The sequence below is a fragment of the Thermobia domestica genome, chromosome 15, assembly GCF_964235325.1.
Source record: "Thermobia domestica chromosome 15, izTheDome1.hap1.1, whole genome shotgun sequence".
Lineage (NCBI taxonomy): Eukaryota > Metazoa > Arthropoda > Insecta > Zygentoma > Lepismatidae > Thermobia > Thermobia domestica.
This window is the reverse complement of record NC_137468.1, coordinates 87,080,991-87,103,972: the sequence shown is the minus strand read 5'-3', so window position 1 is coordinate 87,103,972 and position 22,982 is coordinate 87,080,991. Positions and strand designations below refer to the sequence as shown.

The 22,982-nt window shown below is 35.1% G+C and overlaps 1 protein-coding gene across 1 annotated transcript; it reads left to right on the top strand.

The window, feature by feature from the left end:
* The first annotated feature begins 806 nt into the window (after nt 1-806).
* Nucleotides 807-11,172, top strand: LOC145671872 (uncharacterized). The gene is made up of 2 exons (XM_081741101.1): nt 807-994; nt 7,938-11,172. Exons 1-2 carry the CDS (start codon nt 853-855, stop codon nt 8,531-8,533), a joined length of 738 nt encoding a protein of 245 aa, XP_081597227.1. The 5' UTR covers nt 807-852; the 3' UTR covers nt 8,534-11,172.
* Nucleotides 11,173-22,982: the final 11,810 nt, after the last annotated feature.

Sequence of the window (22,982 nt, the reverse complement as noted above, 5' to 3'; positions counted from 1 at the left end):
TACCTAACTTATAGGTCCCAGGCCGCTTTCTTCCTTCCCTTTCCCCGGATTGTGTGCTCGCCGAGGGACGTCATCCCTCAAACGTGGCGGGCTAAATGGCCATAGATGCCGAAAGCTCAGATATCTAAATCCTAAGTCCTTTATTTTATTTATTTATTTATTTATTTATTTATTTATTTTTGTAATGACTGAGCTTCTTGTAGAAGGGTTGTTCTTGTTTCCAAAACACAGTGTAAGTACATACAAGCAGTGGTAAAAGTAAGGGGAATTCGGTAGACGCCGTTCCCCCACTTCCAGAAATTATCTATGGTATCCCTTCATTTCCTAAAATTGCAATGGGCAAAGATAGTTACGGGGGACGGCGTGTGGCATCAGCCAATAAGCTCGCAGTGCACTAGGGAGGAATCTAATCATTCATAATTGTCCACAAATACGAACAAAATCAATTATGAATGATTAGATTCCTCCCTGACGGTTTAGTAACAGCGCAGTGCGAACTTACTGGCTGATGCCACACGCCAATTCGGGTGACGCGGACTATAGTATACTACCTAACTAAGAACCAAAAATGATCCTAATTCTTCCGTTTTAAAAATCAAACAAAGAACATTTGGATTGTATTTGCATTTTTCCCGGGACGCCAAATGGCCTTCTGAAAAAAAGTGGCACGTCTGGTCACCCGAATTTACTACATAATTAATTTTTAATTTAATATAATTAAGTACAACCTAATTAACATCTAATTATATAGTAATGAGCTGCAATTACTTTCTATTTAATTTCATGTTTCTGGACAGGCTGGAACACCTTCGAAGACTACAGAGAGACAGATCTGAAGAATCGAGGTCCTGCATGTCCCAGGAACTGCAACGCTTAGAATCTACTGTTCGTGACTTGGACAAGGATTTGGACATGGTTGCCAGAACCATGCAACAAAGCCGAGATCACTTAAATGCTCAAAAATCTATGGAATTCCAAAAGCTTTCTAAACAAGGTAAGAAAGAAAGAAAAGTGCATTTCTTATCAAAATAATAACAATTCTATCTTATCTTTTTAGACTATTAAATCCATAAACGGATTTATGCTTTGTCCTCATTTGTTATCGTACATGAACATTTACTTCTTGTCTTTCTTCTCAGACGAACTTGAAACTTGCATGTTTGAGATTCGTCTTTAATTGTTTGGTATCACTGTCATTTAACTTATGAGAATATCAAATCAGCACTTCTCACACATATATTTCTTACTAACTAGGTTTTATTTTATTGGCCTTCATGACAAAATCTTTTAACATTATTAATCACAGAAACGTGGTACCAGTGACACACGAGTTGTCTCTCTCTTCTGCATTTTCTAGTGAATTGTTCTTTCTGAATGTTAACATAATTGTGTCATCATAATAAACTACTTCCTTTCGCACTATATATAAAAAAATCGCAAACAGAATATATGAGTGAATGTAGTGTTCGTGTACATTGAGGGAATTTTCACTTAGGGAAATATAACAAAATTTAGCAAACAGAAAAAAAGAAGCCGCGGTGGCTCATTGGTACAGCGTTCACCTCTGGTGTATGGATCCTGGATTCGATCCGAGCCAAGTAAGCTTTGTGATGGACAAGGGTTTTCTCGGAGTTCTTCCGTTTCCTCCCACTTTCTTCTTTCCACCAATTCATTCATTTTTCATCATCACCGTCTCCTTTAGTCTTGCCGGCATAACCATGACATGTAAAACAAAGATTTCATTTAATTACAAATAGGGAAAAGGGAAATTTTGGGGGGGGGAAATGTTGAAATCCAAGAAAAATAGTTGCATTGAGTTACAAACCGACCCTGTTTTCAACTTATTTTCTACTGAGAAGAATCGATAAGTTTCAATTCTCTTCGATTCCGTATAGAAAGTCATTATTTTTTCAGATCTTAGTACATTACTCTTTCCTATGTCCAGATCTGGATTTACAACTAGGTCAAACCTAAGTGTGCAACATTCTTGGGGCGCACGTTGGACAAAAAATAAATAAGCAAAAAATAAATATGCAAGACCTTCCTCCCAAAAAAAAAAAAAAAAACTCCAAAGTTTGAGTAATAATAATAATATGTTGGTGATAATATACACATCAAATAATGATTTACAGTATATACTGTGTTATATTTATTTAATCCTTTTCCGACTGAATTATATTTTTCTTATAACTTGATATGATAGTAAATGACAGCAAATTTAGGGTACACTAGACTATATAAAAATAATTTTGCTTCTATTGTTACTCATCAGTGCTGAGGGGGGAAATGGGACCCAGGAGTCCCGTCAGCGGATAGAATTCTACATTATAACGCACACAGGAGAAATAATGTATGAGCAAAGAAAATGAGATTTAAAAGTCCTGACAGTCGGAGAAGGAAGTTAATTGTCACTGGTTTTGTTCAAGTTTCGTTTTAAACTGGCAGTTTTGGATGGGATCACTCCAGATAACTTTATTATAACATTAGCTGTGAAATATCACTGCGCATACGTACGGTTTAGTGATAGTTTCAGGAGTTGATCCGGGTTTTTTCCCTCATGGATCTACGAAATCTCCTACTGTCTTCAATGTTGATCCTTAGAACTATTTTTCATTTCCAGTGTATTAAAATTCCTCTCCAAGAGAAAGCATCTGAAATCATTACTGGTTCGCTATAAGAATGTCCAGTTGCCGTTCGCAACTCGAGTGAAGAGTTTTCTTAAAATGTTTTCTAAAGGCATCCACATTACGTCACCATTTGATATCTAAAGCTAGATTGTCATGCTGCAAGAATCTTGTATCTGTCATTAAAGAAATCTTGCAATCTACAATATTTCTCCATGTAAACATAGTCTTCAAAGAAACATACAACAACTTTTTCATCTTGCAACGAGTCAAACCATGTGCAACTTTTTTGTCACCTTGCTTGCTACCTGCTATCGCCCTCCCACTGATATAAAGAAAAAACAATTTTGCCGCTTCCGAAACGACGGATTCATTTGGACGGAGAGAGGGAGCGCACCAAAATACACATTTTAAATGAGGAGGTTCACTATTTGTCCACTAGAGTGCAGTGTTGCGTGCGTGCTTGAAGATATCGTTATTGCTTTCAGAAAGTTGTACATGTAAACAGTAAATAGAATGATGGGGTTGCGAGATTTTTTAAATGACAGCTACAAGATTTTTGCAGCATGGCAACCTAGCTTTAAACTATTTTATTGGGCTTGCAAGATGGAATAACTTTACAGTTATCATTATTTTACTCTATTGATATCCAGAAAAACACCCACCCACCATTTGTCGTAAATACAAGCTCGATAGTCATTCCCATCAGTTGTTACCAAGTTCTTGATAGTCTACAGATTTTGATGTTCTGTAACGTCTAATGGTAGTTCTGTTAATAGAAATCATTTTGTGACTATCTGTTGTGTTATCAAATTTCTTTGCCTTTTTCAAACCTTTCTTTCAGTTTGGTTTCAAAAAAATTTCCCTTATCTCATTTAAACTTACAACATAATAAACCCCTTGATTTTTTTTGGCAAAATTCGTACATTTCTTGACACGATAAAAATTTTACCAGTGTAAAATTTTCATTATTTCAAAAATCGAACTTCGAGCGTACTATAAATTTTAATTACGAAAGCAAACGTTACTGTAACATTATATTTTTGTGCATTATGAATTATCATTAAAATAATTCATAATGCACAAAAATATAATATTACAGTATTAGAGATTACAATAATCAATTGTGCCGTAGATTTAGATATGTTAAGGCAGTAATCAACTGCCTTATTTGTGTTTCACAAATTTGAAAGTACTGTACAATATCATTATATTTACCAGTTGAATATCAGTGTTGTAATTTTTCTGGCTTGTTCTACCCCTATGGCTCTTAAAATAGTAAAATTTCTGAATTTTCATTAAGCTCCCTATCTGAGGTATAAGAAGTCAAAAGTAGTAATTTTGGAAAAACTTCACTTTTGATTTTGTAGGAAAAATAAAGGAAAAATTATCAAGCTTCAAAATTCGTACATGAGTTCTCTAAAACTAAGTAAAGCAAAAATATTAATTATTATAACTGATGTTTCTTCCTTTCACAGCGAAGTACTGGTGCCAAAATTGAAATTTTGTGAAGTTTAATGCTCAAATTTAGAGTAATTTTACGGCGTTAGTGTACAAAATGAGAAAATTATGTATATAACATAAAATATAAAGTTTTTGTATACTGTACATATGTTCGCCACTCAAATGTTAATGATATTATAATGAGAGCAGTAATCTCAGCCGGCATACCTGCAATGAGAGAACCCATTGGATGTAGCAGAACAGATGGAAAAAGACCAGACGAGATTTGTCTGTTACCGTGGAAGAGAGGTAAAGCGCCAATTTGGGACTTTTCATGTTCAGATCAGACTTTTCATGAATTTAAAAACTCACTTCTCGTCTCGACTTTCATCGTTTTGCAGACGAGACGAGAAATTTTTCGTCTCGCGGACATCACACTGCGCTAATCTTATATCAATTTCTTCTGTCAATTCAATGTTCAAATTTTGTTTTCTGAGTATCTTAAGAATGTGATAGTTTTCACCATCTCTTAATTTAAATATTAATTTGGATCTATATAATTTATCTCTCTATATATAAAAGAAATCGTGATTGAGTAAGCGACTAACTGACTGATTGGTAAACGCGTAGTTCAAAATCATTTAAGCCACGAACTTGAAATTTGAACGGTGCAGAGGATTTGTTACGTAAGATACCTCTAAGAAAATATCTTTTAGAAATTCTACTTGGATTGAGAGGGATAAGGAATGCAATTACTATATTAGAATGTCCCTATTTTGGAATCTCTGAAGGTTTAGACATTAAATTTGGTAAATCGATTTCTCTTTTAAAATAATTAGAAACCTGTTTCAGTGGGTTTCTTTAATATTTATTTAGAAGGAAAAGGGTGAGAAGGAAATAGGGGTGGGAATGAAAATTGTTATAATAAGGTGCCCATACCTCGAAACTCTTTAAGGTTAGCGACGTGAAATTTAGTTAGATATCCAATCAACGATTCATGCAAATATATGCAGATCCTGGGGTAACCAAGAAAACTTAGAGAGACCCTGATGTCCAGAATCGGTGTCCATAGGTGCTTTGCTTTCGTAAAATGCCCAGACAAGACGTTCACATTTTTTTGTGAGTCCACGAATTCAGAAGAATCTATCTATTAAAATGCTACATTAGCAACCAAAGTGCCTGAGCTTCAACCTATATCTTTGGATTTCAAACCTTTAATTTACGATTATTTGTGATTTCACGTTTAATAAAGACAAATATTTTAAAGTATTTGTACTTTAAATAAATTATTTAAATTGACCCGTTTTTCATAAAGTTTATCATCTTTAAATTATTGTTCAAAGCCTTCGTATTTTAAAAAGGGTTTTCCAAAATCAAAGCAAATGAATTGTCCTGTCATCTTTGCAGTTCTTTTAAACTATACGTTTGTGGGCGTTTATATGTTTGTGGCCAATCCTTTCGACAATGAGATCTCTGAAACTACAGGCTCTAGAAAGATGACGTTTTCACTGATCGATTGCAAATTTTATGGATACGCTGGAAGTGTTGAAACTAGAAAAAAACTAAAACATATCCTATACATTATACATTCCAACACCACATAATTATATACATTGATTGCATACCTCTCAGGCATTTGTTTCATAGCCAAATGATAATGAAAAACGACGGATAACCATTTCTCCACTCTAACAGTAAGTTGAATCTTTATTTTTTGGAGTGTTTTGCCCAATGTGCACCATATATAACTGACATCATAATTAATTGTATGTGTAATGTATTTGCTTATTACATACTGCATACAAGAAGAAAGAAAACACTGATCATACATGAATTAAAAAATCCAACTGGAAGTAGGCTCAAATCTTGCAAACGGTGCGAGATATTGAAAAAGTAATCGAAAAAATCTCCCCTTTATGGTATATCTTGCAAATTTTATCAAGACGTTTTTCACTTGTGTTTGTAAAGGGACATGTACAGATGTGAGGTATAACAAGGAGTTTTATGCTCATATGTGAATGATGCGCTGTGTAGAGAGCGCAGGTTTAGCTAGTATTAAAATGCTAGGTTTATATGTTTGTCCCCAATCCTTTCGACAATGAAATCTCGAAAACCAGAAGTACTAGAAACGTGCCGTTTTCGCTGGTCGGTTCCAAATTTTGTGTTGTAGATTGTCTACTTCTAATTGAATATTTAAAAAAATCATGTGTGTTATTTCTTTATTATATTTTGGGGTCGTACAATAGAAGTGTTGAAATTTTAAAAAGCCTCATATCCTATGAGTTATACATTCCAACACAACATAGATGTACACAGGGGTTGCATATCTCTTTGGCGTTTCTTCCATGGCCAAATAATGAAAGACGAAGGATAACCATTTCTCCAGTTTAAGATGAATCTTTATTGTTTGGAGTTTTTTGCCCATTGAACATCATATATCACTGACATAAATAATTGTGTATGCAGTGTGTTTGCTTATTACATACTGCATGCAAGAAGAAAGAAAACATTGATCATACTTGAATTAGAAACACATGAATTACAAAAAAAGGAAGTAGACTCATATCATGCAAACGGTGCGAGATATTTAAAAAGTAGTCGACAAAATCTCCCTTTTATGATACCCCTTGCCGATTTTTATCAAGATGTCCTTCACTTGTGTCTGTAAAGGGAAATGTACAGATATTGTGAGGAATGACAAGGAGATTGACGCTTATATGTGAATGATGCGCTGTGTAGATAGTGCATGTTCAGCTAGTCTATACATTAAAATGCTAGGTTTATATATTTGTGTCCAATCCTTTCGACAATGAGATCTCGAAAAGTACAAGTTCTATTAAAAAGTGCCGTTTTCACTAGCCGATTCCAAATTTTGTCTAGATTGTCCAACTCTAATTGGATATTTAAGAAACATGGCCGTTATTTCTTTATTACATTTCTAGGGGTACACTGGAAATGTTGATTTTTTCTTTTTTTAAAAAAAAACTAAAATCCCTAAAATCCGTCTATGGGCACCCCTGGTTGTAATTAAATGATAAATAGATTATAACAGTGGTTTCTTGATTATATTTACAGACCTCTTTTTATTTTTAAGGCAAGGTACCCCACAACTTTAAATTTTGGTATCTGCCTAGCAATAGGAGTAGCAATATTAAGAACAATTAAATTACAAACCTTTATTTATCTTACAAACATACAACATGCAGTGCATATATCGTCGGTGGAAGAGGGATAAGGCGTAACTTGAAAACGTGATTTTGAAATGAAATTAAATTAAATCTTGAAGTTTTACGTCCCACGCTGTGACGGCTAGGCTAAAGGAGACGGTGATGAGAAATGAATGAAATGTTGGAATGAAGAAATTGGGAGAAAACGGGAGAATCCCGTCCACCACAAAACTCACTTGGTAAACGCGATTTTGAGTTGAGATCACCATCCATCCTTACTTAACCTGCTCTATAAACTATAAATAGTTTCATACCGGAATTCCTTATAGTAACAGAGATTTAAACGTTCTGAAAATGACGTATCTTGAAATGTGTAGCACAATGCAACGTTGAAGGAGACATTTTAAATTGCTCTTCAGTAAAATAATACGAATCATGTTATGCTACTTCGTCCCTTCACCGATAATATACAGGTCGATCATGGCGTTATTTATATCTTTTGTAAATTACGAGATGTAGTGCCAAGATCACCCAAATTGTTCCATGGACCCCTAGAAATCTGCAGACCACCTATTGTGAAAGACTGGATTATAATATTATTGTAATTTATTGATTATAAATAAATAAATAATAAATTAAAATATTATTGTAATTTATTGATTTTTAAAATTTTTCATTGTTGCTTTTATTTATTTATTTTCAGGTGAGATGAATGGCAAGAAACGACATTCTTCTTTGGAAATGCACATAGTGTCTTCACCGAGAAGAGAGCGTCATCTGCCTTCATCCTCCTCAGATCCAAATATCACGGAAACTTGTGTGAGCCAATCAAAGAATGAAGTGTGGTCTGTTGGAAAAGGCAGGAAAAAGTCCTCCACAAAGACAAAAATATCAGATTTTTTCGCATCGCTTGGCCAACGCCATAACCGTAGTAGATCTAATGATTGGTTGAGCAAGTCACCACCAGATGGCTTGGAAGAGTATTGTACTGTGGCGGTCTCTGCTAGGGAAAGACCGAAGTTGTTACCAAGTGTTACGCGAGTGCAAAGCATGTCGATCCCCAATCATAATAGATCTAAATCATTAGATTACTTGCACAACAATAATTGTAGCAGTCAAAACGGGAAGCCATCAGTTGTAAGAACTAATGGTGATTGCCGTCCTATTAGAACAGAAATTAGCCAGGAGACTTTGGACATCATTGATGAATTCGAAGCTTACATTGTTTCATATTTGGCACAGAATAAAACGACTCTTAATTCCCATGTGCCACGATATAGGGAAATGCTAATTGAATAGCAAATGATATTTTCAAAAAGAGGGGCCATGTTCATTTCTCACCATCTATCAATAAATATTAATTTAGTTCAGTATAACCTTGCAAATGAAGAACTTACTTTTTCAAAAAAAGTAAATAAATAAATCAAACATATGCCCATTCCTACAAATTTTGTGGTAAAATAAAGACCGTGGAATATTTTCTATTTTCAGTGTTTATAACATTACTAATACAGTGAAACCTCTGACATGATGGACGCTGTTCTTAACGGAAAACTGTAGTTGGTTAAAAAAGAAAAAAAAAATAAGATAAAATCAGCATGATTCTGCAATTTTTTTGTAGTAAAAGTCGTAAGATGCTTATTCGACACGAAAGCAGAATCCCTTACGTTACTCTGTAAAATGTCCTTGCGACTTTTATTATTATTATTATTATTATTATTATTATTATTATTATTATTATTATTATTATTATTATTATTATTATTGTTATTATTATTAACCCTTGCAGAACGAAGAGATGAATATAAAGTGTCTACACTTCTGAAATTTGAGATTCTTATCATGAAGATGTGTAATGCTCCATTGTGTTTTTATTTTGTATCAGTAAGTTTCTAATAATATTTTGTTACCATGGGCGGAGTAAATAATAAGACCTCAAACGTGACGATAGTTTAGATTGATTTGCATCATGGGCGGAGCTATGGGGGAAGCATGGGGGTATTGCCGCCCAACATTTTGACAAAAAATAAAAGTGCCACCTATAAGATGGCCACATACCAAGCCCTGTCAAAATTTGCGAGACTGTATGGTCCGACTGACCAAAAGGTATGGCTTCCCCCAGCAGACAATTTCTCCTCCGCCCATGATTTGCACAGAGTGGACTTGGGAGAAAGCAGCAACTGTACTTGTGATGATGCTACCTGTATCACCACGTATTGCTTCTTTTCATGTAATATAACTATATCATGACGTGTGTGCGATAACTAGAATAACACAGCATTCCGATTATTTATTTATAGTATTGTGTGGAATAGTCTAACATCAATGTCACCGGTTTTAACTTTTCATCAACGAAAATCACTTATAGCATCGTGGAATTCCGTTAAATACAAGTTTCACTGTATAAGGAAGTTCCAACATTCCTAAATAATGGTTTTAGTTTCAGAAGAACATGATTTTCTGGATGGATGGGATGGGCATGTAAAAGTATAATAATAATAACGAATTACGTAATAACGAATTCTAATGAATGTAAAATCATCATACAAGCGTTTTTTTTCTTAAATATTTGTGATGTTTTGCATGTGATAACTTTATTATTACTAAATTCCTATGTTAATGTAAAGAGTTATTAAAAGAATTGTAATATACTGTAGCTCACCTTTGATGGAGCACAAAGTGAAAGTACAGTAAAAACGATCTTCTACTATAAACAACAGACAGTTATTAACTGCCAACAGTATAGCCAGATTGGAATACTACTTTTAGCGGGGTATGCGAAATCAAACAGCGCAACGCGTTTAGATGGCTTAGGCGTAGGGGTGGATCCAGGGGGGGGGCGATCGGGGCGATTGCCCCTCCCCAGAAGAGGAAACACTTTCTTATTTTATATATATAAATAAAACCTATCCCAAAGTTTGGAGCCCTTAGAAGTAGCAGTATGACAACCTCCCGCCCTCCCCCCAGAAGTCGGTCCTGGATCCGCCCCTGCTCAAGCGTATGCTTGGAATACGCTGATCATGAATTTAAATGTGGATGGCCAATCACAATGCGCTGCAAAGACGAAAGCAAAAAAACGCGCAGGATACGTCGGTTCGAGCGTATTTGAGGCGTTTCGGAACAATAGACCGCCTGGTGTTTCGGAATCAGTAAAAATGTCAAAAGAGGAAGGGAAAGAAAAGGAAAGATGTGTTGCCAGGCAAAGGGATTTTAGCAAGAAATACCTGCTTGGAAGATACTTTGTGCAGAGTATTAGAATTCTGTTATTATAAAATAAAATATGTGCGTGTAGGCCTATAACAAAAGAAAATTCACAAAAAACACAAAGAAATTCCGAAAAATTAGCCGATCACAGAAAACTGCTAATCACAGCCAATAGGGTTATTTCTCGTGATTCGCATGAATGAGAATAAGGATGTGGTAGTAAGACCTGGAAACCCTCACTGGCTCACACTATGATTTCTAACTCTGGCGAAAGTAAAACTACAGATTAGCCATCTAGGTCGCGTTCGTTGTGGGGGGTAACGCATTGGAAGCGCATCCTGGTAAGCCATACACTAACATGATGCTTACATTTCGGCATCCATCCAGCGCTGTGAGAACAATTGGAAGCTACTTGAAACAAAGAAATAGCGACCTCTGGTCCAGAAAGCCAGTAATAATGACGAGGGTAACCGATGTGCTAAGTAGATCTACACATCATCTCAAAGCCGTAAATCACATACACCGGCTAATAATCCCTGGCTCTTGCGAATTGTTGCACCAGGACTACCAAACAAATGGTTTCGTACATAATTGACCCATAAAAACCTAAAACTTAAAATGATTAATGCCATATATAAAGATAAACTATGATCATTTTGACTCTAACTCGATAAATAAATAAATAAATGATAATAATTGCCGTTCTTCTCGTTGCCGGTACAACCTGCTGAAAAATGGAGCATAATAATAATAATAATAATAATAATAATAATAATAATAATAATAATAATAATAATAATAATAATAATAATTATTATTATTATTATTATTATTATTATTATTATTATTATTATTATTATTATTATTATTATTATTATTATTATTATTATTATTATTATTATTATTAGTAAGTATTCTACCTTTTGGCAGGTCCTGAGACTATTTTTTAAAGGTGTGGATCTGAAAATGTTTCTTCCACGTTTCTCGATCTTCAGTTTCCTCTTTTAACTCCCAATATTTTCTCCTATCTTTCAAATCTTGGATCAGCTGTGTTCTTCTTCCTATTCCTCGCTTCCTTTCCATCTTTCCTTCTATGGCGGTATGAAGAAGATAATTTCTTCGCAAGATGTGTCCAATCCAATTGGTCTTCCTACGAAGGGTGCTGGCTAAAAGCGTCCTCTTCTCTCCTATCAGTTTTAAAACATCTTCGTTTGTTGCTCTCTCTCTCCAGTTTATCTTTTCCATCTTCCTCTAACGCCGCATTTCGAAGCTCTCTAAATATTTCTTCTCTAACTTCCGTAATGTCCAAATCTTTGATCCATACAATCCAATACTCTTGACCAACTTGTTTTTAATTAACTCTATGCCATACTATAATTATTATGCTAGATTTCGTCATAGGTGGGCTACAGTATATAAGTTATATGTCTGTATAATGCTGTGTATTTTAATTCATGTGCAGCTACTAGTCTTGTTTCTCAGTCCGTTTGTTGCTTACGTTTGTACATATGAGTCATATTTGTAATTAGTATTATTGATAATAAAGTACTTTACCTATTTGTTGTTTTACTACGATGAATGTTTCATATTTTCAAATTTTGAACATTTCAATTTTTACTGAATGTATAGCTAATTGTGAATTCTTTATATGTGTTGGAGGGAAAGTCCTCACAGCGCAGCGTCTACAAAAAGGGCTCAAAAATTTCTACGGTTTTTCTGTTTGTTTTATGATTAATGTTCCCTTTCAGTATCATGGCTGTATGAGACATAAAATTCGAACCAAATTTACCACGGGTAACGAAGCCGGGTTTCCTACGGCGATAATTGCACGAATGTTACCTATTACATGTAATGTAGCCCTCATCCAATGTGAGAACCGTCTTCCATTTTGACCATACCAACTGTACTTCGTACATTTTGTCTTATGTTAAGCACTGTGGCATGGGAAGAAGTTGTGAACTCAACCAGTAAGCACGTAATACAGACCAACACTACATCAAATAGCGTGTCTGACTGTGGACTAAGCCAGACTTAATCTCAGAGCCATGTTTGTTGGCGTGGTAGATTATTTTGGACTGCTAGTCGACGTACGTCATGTCCAAAATTATTGTCGCATGTCTATAAATATGTTGTTATAGGAATATAATTTAATAACGAATTCGCCCAGTGTTTCTTATAATGTTAGTATGTGTATAATCGGCAAAAACATGTATGTGGCAAATTTCATCTGAAAAGAGCAGTAAATAAGAACAATAAAGCGAAAATAAAACTTTCTTGTCCATTTAGCAACATTTTGTTTTACTCATTCTAATTTTCGTATTTATAATTCTTTTCTTATTAAATTTACCACAAATATTCACTTCCCGATTATACGCATAGTATCAGTATTAAAAGTACCCTGCAAAATCATTATCGAATTATATTCTTACAAGAAGACAGCTATAGATATGCGACAATCATTTTGGACATGAGAGTACATTACAAATATCCCAGGTGTGAACAACATGATATGATAAAGTCTGATGAAAATAGAATATCCCGCGGACCCCATAAAATACTCCATGGTCTCCAAGGGTTCGCGGATTGTAAATTAGAAAATATTGATGTAGGCCTATATTGAGGATTTCCAACAAGTAATACGAAAAGTTATTTTCCATTAAAGAACAGTTGCGTGACAATAAGAACGTTATTGAATGCGAATCAATCCCTTGAGTTAAAATATTGGGGAGCTACGAGTGTTGACAGATATTATGTTGTAAGCTAACGAAACACGAATTTCAGGGATATCGTAGGTGAAGGCAGGTTTCTGAAAATAGGCGGGTTTTGAGATAGAGAACGACATCAAAAAAACACTACTCACGATTGAAACTTTGTGGTGGTGTTTTACAGTTATAGAAAAACGAGATTAAAAATAGATATACATTGCCCTATTCTCTTTCGATAATTCGTCAGGAAACTACTGAAACTTTCGCAATCTTTTTGCTTGTAGAATGGTCTTGACTATTTCCTGAATCAATATAGCTTATTGTATTCGTTCTTTTGTCGCAGGTAACTAAGTACCAATAACCTTACATCCCACCCTCATAGTGTGGTGGAGTATGATATCACAGTTAATTATTCGGTCAACATTTAATAACCTAGTTTTCGTTAGCCAAGTAACCCTGGGAAGTGGTGAAGCATGGAGGTTGACTGACAGTCATTTGTAACGTGTTACAGGGCCGGGTCCGGGAGGGCGTCGGAGCGATCGCCCCCCAAAAGAGGAAACTTTCTTATTTTATATATAGATAAAACCCATCCCAGAGTTTGGAGCTCTTAAAAGTAGCTCTAAATAGCAGTATTACAACCTACCGCCCCCCAGAAGTCCGTCCTGGATCCGCCCCTGACGTGCTAACCTAACTGTCAGCATAGTGTCTAGCGAATGTGCCAGTTATCAGTTCGTACAAATGGGAAGTAGTCACGACGTTAATGTGTCCAAGATCATTTTCGAATTGAATAAACTGCTGTTGTGGAGTTCAGTCACGAAACTCTGTCTTCATCTCTTCACGCACGAACTTGAACTCACGTTCAAGCTTATATAGTTTAATTGCAGTTGTGCAGGAGGTTTTATGAGGTGGAGATTTGGCTGGAAAGTCCGAATTATAAGTGCTTTCTCTTTAGTTTGTTGACGTGAAACTGGTGTTGTACTTGTTGTTATTATACTCAGAATCATAAGATTCACTTTCTAATAGCTCGAGTCTGGAGATAGAACCGCTCAAGCCACCAACAGTATTTGTGAGTGTATTGTAGAATCTCTCACGATGTTTGAACATTGTAGAATATCTGAATAATATCCTTTCGTAAAGGAACATTGATTGAAATAAGATGTCTGCAAATCTTCGGACTAGAGACAAACCAACATATTGTATTTGGGAAGACATTTGTTTGTCACTGAGATCAATGACAACTTTGAGCAACATCTTGGCTTAGGAAAAGTAAATAGTTCTACCGTAAGTAATATCGGTATCAAACACAGTACCGCTCACACAAAAGAAGATAGCATGAATTTAACAAAATAAATGTCGAAAAATGAGACTTATATCAATTCATAAATCTCACTGAGTACTGGAATATTTATATTGTACGATAACCATCCGCCTATAATATTAACATACAAATGACACTCAAATAAACAGTAATGGATCTTTTCACAACACTAGCAAGACACTAGTACATAGTACAGTTAATAAGATATAGGCCAAACTTATGTTGAAATTTTAAACTTGAATTTTACAGTAACTATAGTATTGCCCAAAGATACGATATATATCAATCGATAGATGGCGTTGAACTGAAAAGAAAGACGTGTTTGACGATAAATTCTCGTTATCAGTGTTCATAGTTGGAGGGAAAATTCCCTAGTCTAGGGAAATTTCGTAAATTTATCATAAAGGAAAAAGGGATTTTTTTTAATTAAAACGTGAAAATCCTGAGAAATTTTTCCGCGCTGACTGATTGCTTAAACTGACAAATGCTTAAACTTTTCTTTGTTCTTCAGAAATAAAGTAATACAATAGCAATAGTTATGTGTGTTTGTGTTTATTCAAAGTAGCATAATTTGCACCCATTCTTGGCTTTGTGTATCTTTTTTAAAAAAAAAAACTGAATGAAAAAGTAAAAAAATAGAAACAAAATGCAAATGAGCAAAACAAATGTGGTTGGCACTTCCTTTAATATAGCTAAATTAATCTTACCATATAATTTATGTCGTAGGAATTGGATACTCAACAAATTAGAGAAAATTTGATGAGAAAAGGGAAAATTTTGTGTCAGTCGGGGGAAATTTTCGTAAGGAAACCTACGAATACTGCTCGTTATCAGTTTTCGAGAAAAACAAACTTTTATAGCGTTAGAAACTGTGTCATTTATTACCAAAATTGATATAATTTATATTCAGCTACAACTGTGACTTAGTGCTAGAGGGTTTACCTTTAGTGTGTGAGGTCTCAGATTCCATCCCAGGTCATATACATTTGTGGTGTACAACATCGTGTCCATGAGATTTCTCGGAGTAGTTGCGTTTTCTTCCACATTCTCATTCCACCAATTCTATTATGGTCTCCCTTAGCCTAACGGACATGATCATAGAACGTTAAATTGAGAGATATAATGTAATTTTCTGAGAGATATAATGTAATATAATGTAATCTTAAATTATGTTACTATATTAGTTATTGAACTACAAAACATAAGAAAAGTTTATTGAGTACTGGTCTGGGCAAGAGATCAGAAGAAACAAATACGATCTGTTTTTTGGAATAAAATGGTCTTTTTAAAGATATGGGTGATTCAGGAAATATTTATTGAATGCTTTTTTGTTATTTGATCTGCCCATTAGTCCGGATAGTTGATGCTCTATTGTATTAATAAAATGCCATTGCAGATTTCATTAAAATAGACACTTATAGGCACTAGCTATATATTGAAATAGGAAGAATAGGCCAAATAAAATTTACTGCAGATAGTATGTGACACCTCCAAACAAATTTTTGTCCTTAATAATATATCTAACGTAAAGGAACGATATAATTGGGCGGCAAAAGATGAACAGCATTATTTGCATTAAGAATGTGAAATCTATATGACTGTATGACAGTTCTCAGTGACCAGTTAAGAACGAACAACCACTTCGAAGTAATTCATCGTGGACTGCTTTGCGCCTAAACGGAAGCGCCTAAATGTCTGCGCCCAAATGGCCGCGCCCAAACGTACTGCTCCGCGAAATTTTGACTTTTTTTCGCCTCAGATGCAAAAATCAACAGTTATGCACACACTGCAGCTTCCCTAATTATTCTATTGGAACTTTCTATGGTGCACTGTGTAGGCCAAAGATAAGGCTTTCAGATACTGTTACGTTTGTTTCAATGTAACCAACAAGAGGGAAATTATAGCGGGGAAAGTGGTATATTTTCCGAATTTTTCTCCTAAAATCAGGAATTAAAATTTTCTATGGCTGGAAACACTGCTACCAGACAGACGAAAACTATTTTAAAATAAACTTTGACACACTACTAATATATGCTAGAAGTATCATGACGATATATAATAAACTAAGCATGTCATTTAAAAAAAAATCTCATTTTACGCAAAGAAAAAGAAAAAAAGAATTATCTTTCCACTAAATCTCAACTGTACTTCCCCTAATTATTCTATTGGAACTTTCTATGGTACATTTTGTAGGCCAAAGACCAGGCTCTCAGACCTGGTACATTTGTTCCAATGTAGCCAACAAGAGGGAAAAATTATATATTTCCGAATCCCCTCCCCTAAAATAGAGAATTAAATTTTTCTGTAACTGGAAATACTGCTACCAGACAGACGCAGACTATCTTAAAATAACTTTAGTACACCACTAATATATCACAGATGTATCATGTCGATATCTAAGAAACGAAGCTTGTAATTTTGAAAAAAAAATGACTATGGTTAACAGAAAAGTAAAAAAAAAAAAAGTCAGGATTTAGAACCTAAATTAAAATTTTTCGTGCGTCCTCTAATTACACGATTGTAACGGTTTGTGCTTGCTTTTGTTCAGTAAGAACTGATGTTCGACTGGCTTAAGTTGACTTGTGTTCGTACGTATAAGTACGGAGTTATAAACATAAATTTTGAAAATTTTAATTTTTTTACCTGCAAATAGGAAAATTTTAAATTTCCCTAATTAGCAACACTGATTTGAGTTGGGCAAATTGGTCTAAAAAATTAGGCGATATGAGGCATATAGTTGACAAGTCCTAAGTAGATCACTCTAAACGAAGGTAGATATTCTGCAAAAACAAAAATAAGTAATAAAATTGGAAATTCGAAAATTCACGATTTTTTTTTACTTTGGCCTCAAATTTGAGAAGGAAATTCGACACTGAAAAAAATTACCATCAGGATAAACTATGGTCCAACCATATTTGGCATACAAAAGATCATCCTTATACCTTAATTCGTCCACACAGAAAAGGAGTAAGTACGTGACAACCCCGTATGCTTTACTTTGGTCATTTAGGTTCGGAAAGGGTTAAAATTCTCTATTTTATATATATATAAGGTGTTTCAAAACAACACCGACAACGTTTGGGAGATGATTCCTGACACCAAGATAAGACAAAGTATAGACCAACCTGGGTGCACAAATGCTTCCTTTAGGAGTTATAGACTGCCGAAAACATTAAAAAAAAAATGAACTTTAAAGGTTCATAGCTGCAAAACTACCGTAGTAGGGTCAAGACTTCACTTAGGAAGTTATATGTGCTCTATCCAAATATGCAAGTTTCAGAATCCTGCTGTAGTTCCGCAACAATTTTTATAGAGGTAGTTGAAGAGTACTTCAAATTATATGCCCGTAGCCAAACTCCCTCTATAAAAGAATTGCTTCGTGAGTACCTTAGGATTCTGAAACATGTATTTTTAGATAGCGCACATATTAGTTCCTAAGTGAAGTCTTGACCCGGCTACGGTAGGTCCCATAAATTTGGAGCTATAGACCTTTAACGTTCATTTTTTCATGTTTTCGGCAGCCTGTAACTCCGAAAGTAAGCATTTGTGCACCCAGGCTGGTCTATACTTTTTGTCTTATCTTGGTGTCAGGAATCACCTCCCAAACGTTGTCCGTATTGTTTTGAAACACTATATATATATATATATATATATATATATATATATATATATATATATATATATATATATACAGGGCCGGATTTAGGGGGGTGAAAAGGTGCACATGCACTCGCCTTCGTTGTAAATATACACTATCTAAAATGAGAAGCTGGGAGTGAAAATAGCAACCCTTATCGAAAATTTCTGTCATCTTGTTTCCATTTGGGGCTTAAAAGAAAGCAGAGCTTTGCAAAATTTGAATGTTGAATGCCGATTTTCTGAATGCTGAAGGAAAAGGATTCACCGAGCAAAACAACATAACATGAGTCAAGTAGGGAAGAAATCAGAAGCCAGGTGGAAAGAAGAAAATTTTTTTCCTGCATAACACTTGCGACCCTCTTTGAAATTCTTTCCTCCATTCCATGCATCAGTGTAGTCAAGGATAAAGAATATTGTCACATGTCACTTTGAAGAGTTTCAGTGTGATTGGTTATTTTAGTAGTTATTGGTGTACCCCCTACCCTCACACAATCCTGGATCCGGCCCAAATAGCTTGCAATCATTACAGGATGGTTATTTACAACTGTTTTATTAGTACTTGATAAATATTATACATATACAGGGGAATTCAAAAAGAAAGAACAGATTTCAAACATTTATTTCTTCCAAACTACAAAAGATAGAAACATGATTCGAACGTTACTTGATTAAGAAGAGTTTACAATTTAAACAGCCCGGATAGAAGTTCCAATCACGGCCGCATTGGCGCTGTTGTTTGTTGTTGTTTGTCAAGGTATATGTTGTTTGTCTGTAGTGAAATGGCGGCGTCACCACAGAAGAAGTCTTTTTGTGTGCTACAATTGGCAAAACTTGAGTCCATTATTGTAGTTCAGCGAGCATTTTGCCGTCAATTTAATAAACAATCGCCGCATCATAAGCAAATTTACGAGTGGCATCGAAAATTCGTAGAAGATGGTTGCCTCTGCCATCGCCGGCTACGATCCCTTAGCGCCTTACCATATCCCTCTCGTAACATGAGATTTAGCGTACAGGGGATAGTTGACCTTTCGGTCGTTGTGGCGCCACTAACGTGCACTAAACAGGACAGGTTTTCTGTCACGTAAGTCTGAGTGGATTTAGACAAGTGTAGTATGGTCAGGATTGCTAAATAAAAATAGTCTAAGTAAGGGATGGGTTGACTAGTTTCAATGAGTATTAATGGGAAGGGTTTTAATAAACATGATCTAGTGGTAGAAAATGAGCCAGGTATCACGTAAAAAAAGTAATCATTTTAGACTGAAAGAAACTCAAAAGTATGAACTAATACAAAGAGTTAATATAGATCTAAGAAAAAATAGGTAAATCTTACTTTTAAAACATTGAATTTACGTAATCTAAACTATTTCAAAAATCCTACTTCACGCTTTGCTTAACTGTACTGATAAATTTTTTTCGTTTGGATTTTTCTTTAGGCTGTCGAAAAACTCAGCTGTCATAAACTGGGCAGAAACACATATTTCTGTGTCAGTCAATTTCAAATTCATATGTGGGAAAACTCTTTCCACAAATGAATTTGACGGTGGGTTTCTTATGCAAAAGGAGACGACTTTAAATAAATTTGGCAACTCGGAGCTTTTCTGAAATAGCATTTGCCATTTACTGGCCAGGCTCATGACGACTCATTAAAAACTGCGGGCTTTAAAGTCGTTGTCTGAGGTAAATTTGTCATTTGGACAAAATACGGGATTTTTGCTGCCCCGTATCGAAGCTCCTTGGACGCGGGACAAAATCATAAAATAAGGGACTGTCCCTTAAAATGCGGGACATTTGGGTACTCTGAGTGTTGTGTTTTACGTAATTTTTCTCCTTGCTAAAAAAAGTCACGTGGCGTATGTAGGCACTATAGTTGCATAATACTTGCAGTATCTTAATGTAATAAAATTAACAGCACAAAAAGTATTCTTTTATTGTATTAACTAAGGTATATTGTTGTGTACCATTTTGTTTGGGAGCAATGATATGTAGGTTAGCAGAGCCACTGTATGTGCAATAAATCGAATTTTAAAAACTGGATTACTATCTCTGCCTTCCACCGCAAATTCTACTAATATTTCAAAGGAAAATACGTATTCCCGACCACTTTTCTGATCCTGAAGCATATATCCCCATACCAGATACAGTTACAGAATTGTTGACTGGACTTCATACTGATCCTAGTAAGTGTTGTTTTTTGCTTGTGTAATTATGTTTAATTACGCATTATGTTTAATTATGTATTAATTTATTTATGTTTCTGAGTAGTAATGGGATTATGCGTACGTTGGATACCTAAAACCTTTACTCGTCGTCTCTGCAGAGTATAAGAGAAAATATACCTAAAACATTTAGCTTATGGGCAAGAGTACTGATTTCTGTGTAACTTTGGGGGAGCCCTATGACAGATACGCTTTAGTAGAACAGGAAAACGAATTACCATGTACTGTAGAAATTGGAGAACCTACTTCAACTTAGCATTTCACCCCCCTCCCCCCATTAGGGAAGCCAATTTCAACTTCGGGGGAACCGGCCTCCAAAGCTTCCCAAGATTGATGCCATTGTTAATGGGATAAAAGAAGAATCCAGAGCCTTTATTTCAGATACTATCCCAGTATTTGGTGTGCCAGTGATAACCCCAAATTTTCGTAATATTAGCTAGATAAAATGATTTTATTTACTTTTGTGAAATATCGTAGTAATATATTAGTAGACTCCTATTTACATCTTACTAAAACAGATAATATATAAAGATCCCATGTTGTAGAAAGATATTTATGTATTCCTGACAATCTACCATATGAAACCTACTAATACGATAATGCCAGGGGAAAAAATGTAACCATTTTGCACTAGGAGAAAAATAGACACATTCATTAAAGTGTAAACTAAAAGTGAAATTCAGTTAAATCATAACGCAAATGAAATCCAATCCTTAACAATTCAGACTGTACACACTATATGCACAATAAGAAATGTCAACTCATAACATTTTAAAGAAATTAGTCAATTCATAACATTTTAGCCTATTGTTCACTACTATTGTCACAATTTGTATAATTCTTTAATGTTCCCATTTATGGTTTCTTTTTCAGACATTTTATCAGGACAGTGAAATTAGCTTCTACTGCTTTCTTAAGAAGTTTTGTAGATCGGAAAATTATTCAAAGTATAGATTGTGCCTCATGTCACAAACTTATCAGTCAGTACAAATGCAATTCCACGCTTATGAACTTGATATATAAACAAGACAGTAGAAACGTAATGTGCTGTCCTACAAAAGAACTAGTATGGGTGATTCACGTTGTTGAAAAGGCCCATCGGTTTATGAACACCCGAATTTCGGAAACTCTTTCCGCCTATATTGTTTCCTTTCTGCAACACGTTTAGTATTTGCAGTGCCTCTTTTCGGACAATCATTCATATAAATTAAGTGTAAAAAATTCCGATGTAATAGTTCCAGTGTTGCTGAAGAACATAGCAGATGTTGAAACAGGATGTTTTGAACATGCAAAATTTCTAAATGCCAAGCCATTATCTGGGGAAGTACTTCGTTTGTAATTTGTATTTATGTGTTTGTATTATCTTTTATTCTTATTTAATCGATACTAATTGTATTCAATTTTAAAAAACAAGTTTAGTTTTTGTGATACTATATGAGAGAGGACTTAAGAATTCTTTTCCTGTTATAGCTAGCCGTTTCATTTGCCTGCTACATAGAGAAAATATTGGTGCACGTAACTAGCGCCACAGCGGCTCCTAAAGGAACTAGGCCCTGTTCGCTTGTCTATGCTATTTGGGAATGCGCTAAGAGATCGTAGAAGATGAAATGAAATGAAAATGAAATGAAATCTTGGTTTTACGTCCCACGGTTATGCCGGTTAGGCTAAAGGAGACGGTGATGATGAGAGATGAGTGAAATGAAGAAAGTGGGAGGAAACGGGAGAACCCCGAGAAAACCCACGATCACGGTGTTTGTCCACCACAAAGTTCACTTGGCGGGGACGGGGACCGAACCCGGGACCCCAAGCACCAGAGGTGAACGCTCTACCACTGAGCCACCGCGCCCCCCTATCTTAGAAGATGATGCCTCTGCAAAGGGAAAAGCACGGGACGTCCACGCACATCGAACGAGAATGTCGAGCGTATTCGTACACTTTACGAAAGGAGCCCAAAGAAATCCACATCACGAGCAAGCAAAGAACTTAACATTTCTCAACCAACGGTATGGAGAGTTCTAAAACATCGTCTGCACATGAAGCCATACAAACTGTGAATTCGATAACTAGAGACCGGCTGATTCGTGTGTGGCAAGAAATGAGCCACCGTTTTGACATTTGTCGTGTAACACACGGTGCTCATATTGAATGCACACCATAATTACTAACAATAAATTGTAAACTTTTCTTAATTAAGTAATGTTCGAATCATGTTTCTATCTTTTGTAGTTTGGAAGAAATGAATGTTTGAAATCTGTTCTTTCTTTTTGAATAACCCTGTATATATATAAAAAAAATACTTTTGAGCAATACGTTTCTCTTTTGTTAGGCGTTTTATATTCTATGTTTCGTCAGCTAACTCCTTCATTTTTGTATCATGATACGCTATGCATATTTGTGAATTCGAGGCATTTTTTTCTTGTTCTTTCGTAATTGTTTGTGTACAGCACGTTTACCCGAGAATAAACTTTTTTTTTTTCTTCCGATGGTGATGTTTACCAGTGAATGACTGATTATACATAACCTACATACGCGAAACGAATATTCAATTTTCTTTCTCACATACCGTATAATCTTTGCGACTAGTTTGTTTCAGGAAGTTGAAAGTGTAGTGTAGTAGGGAAAAACCTGTCAACCCAAGTGTTTCGAAAATCCTTTCTGGTTTGAAG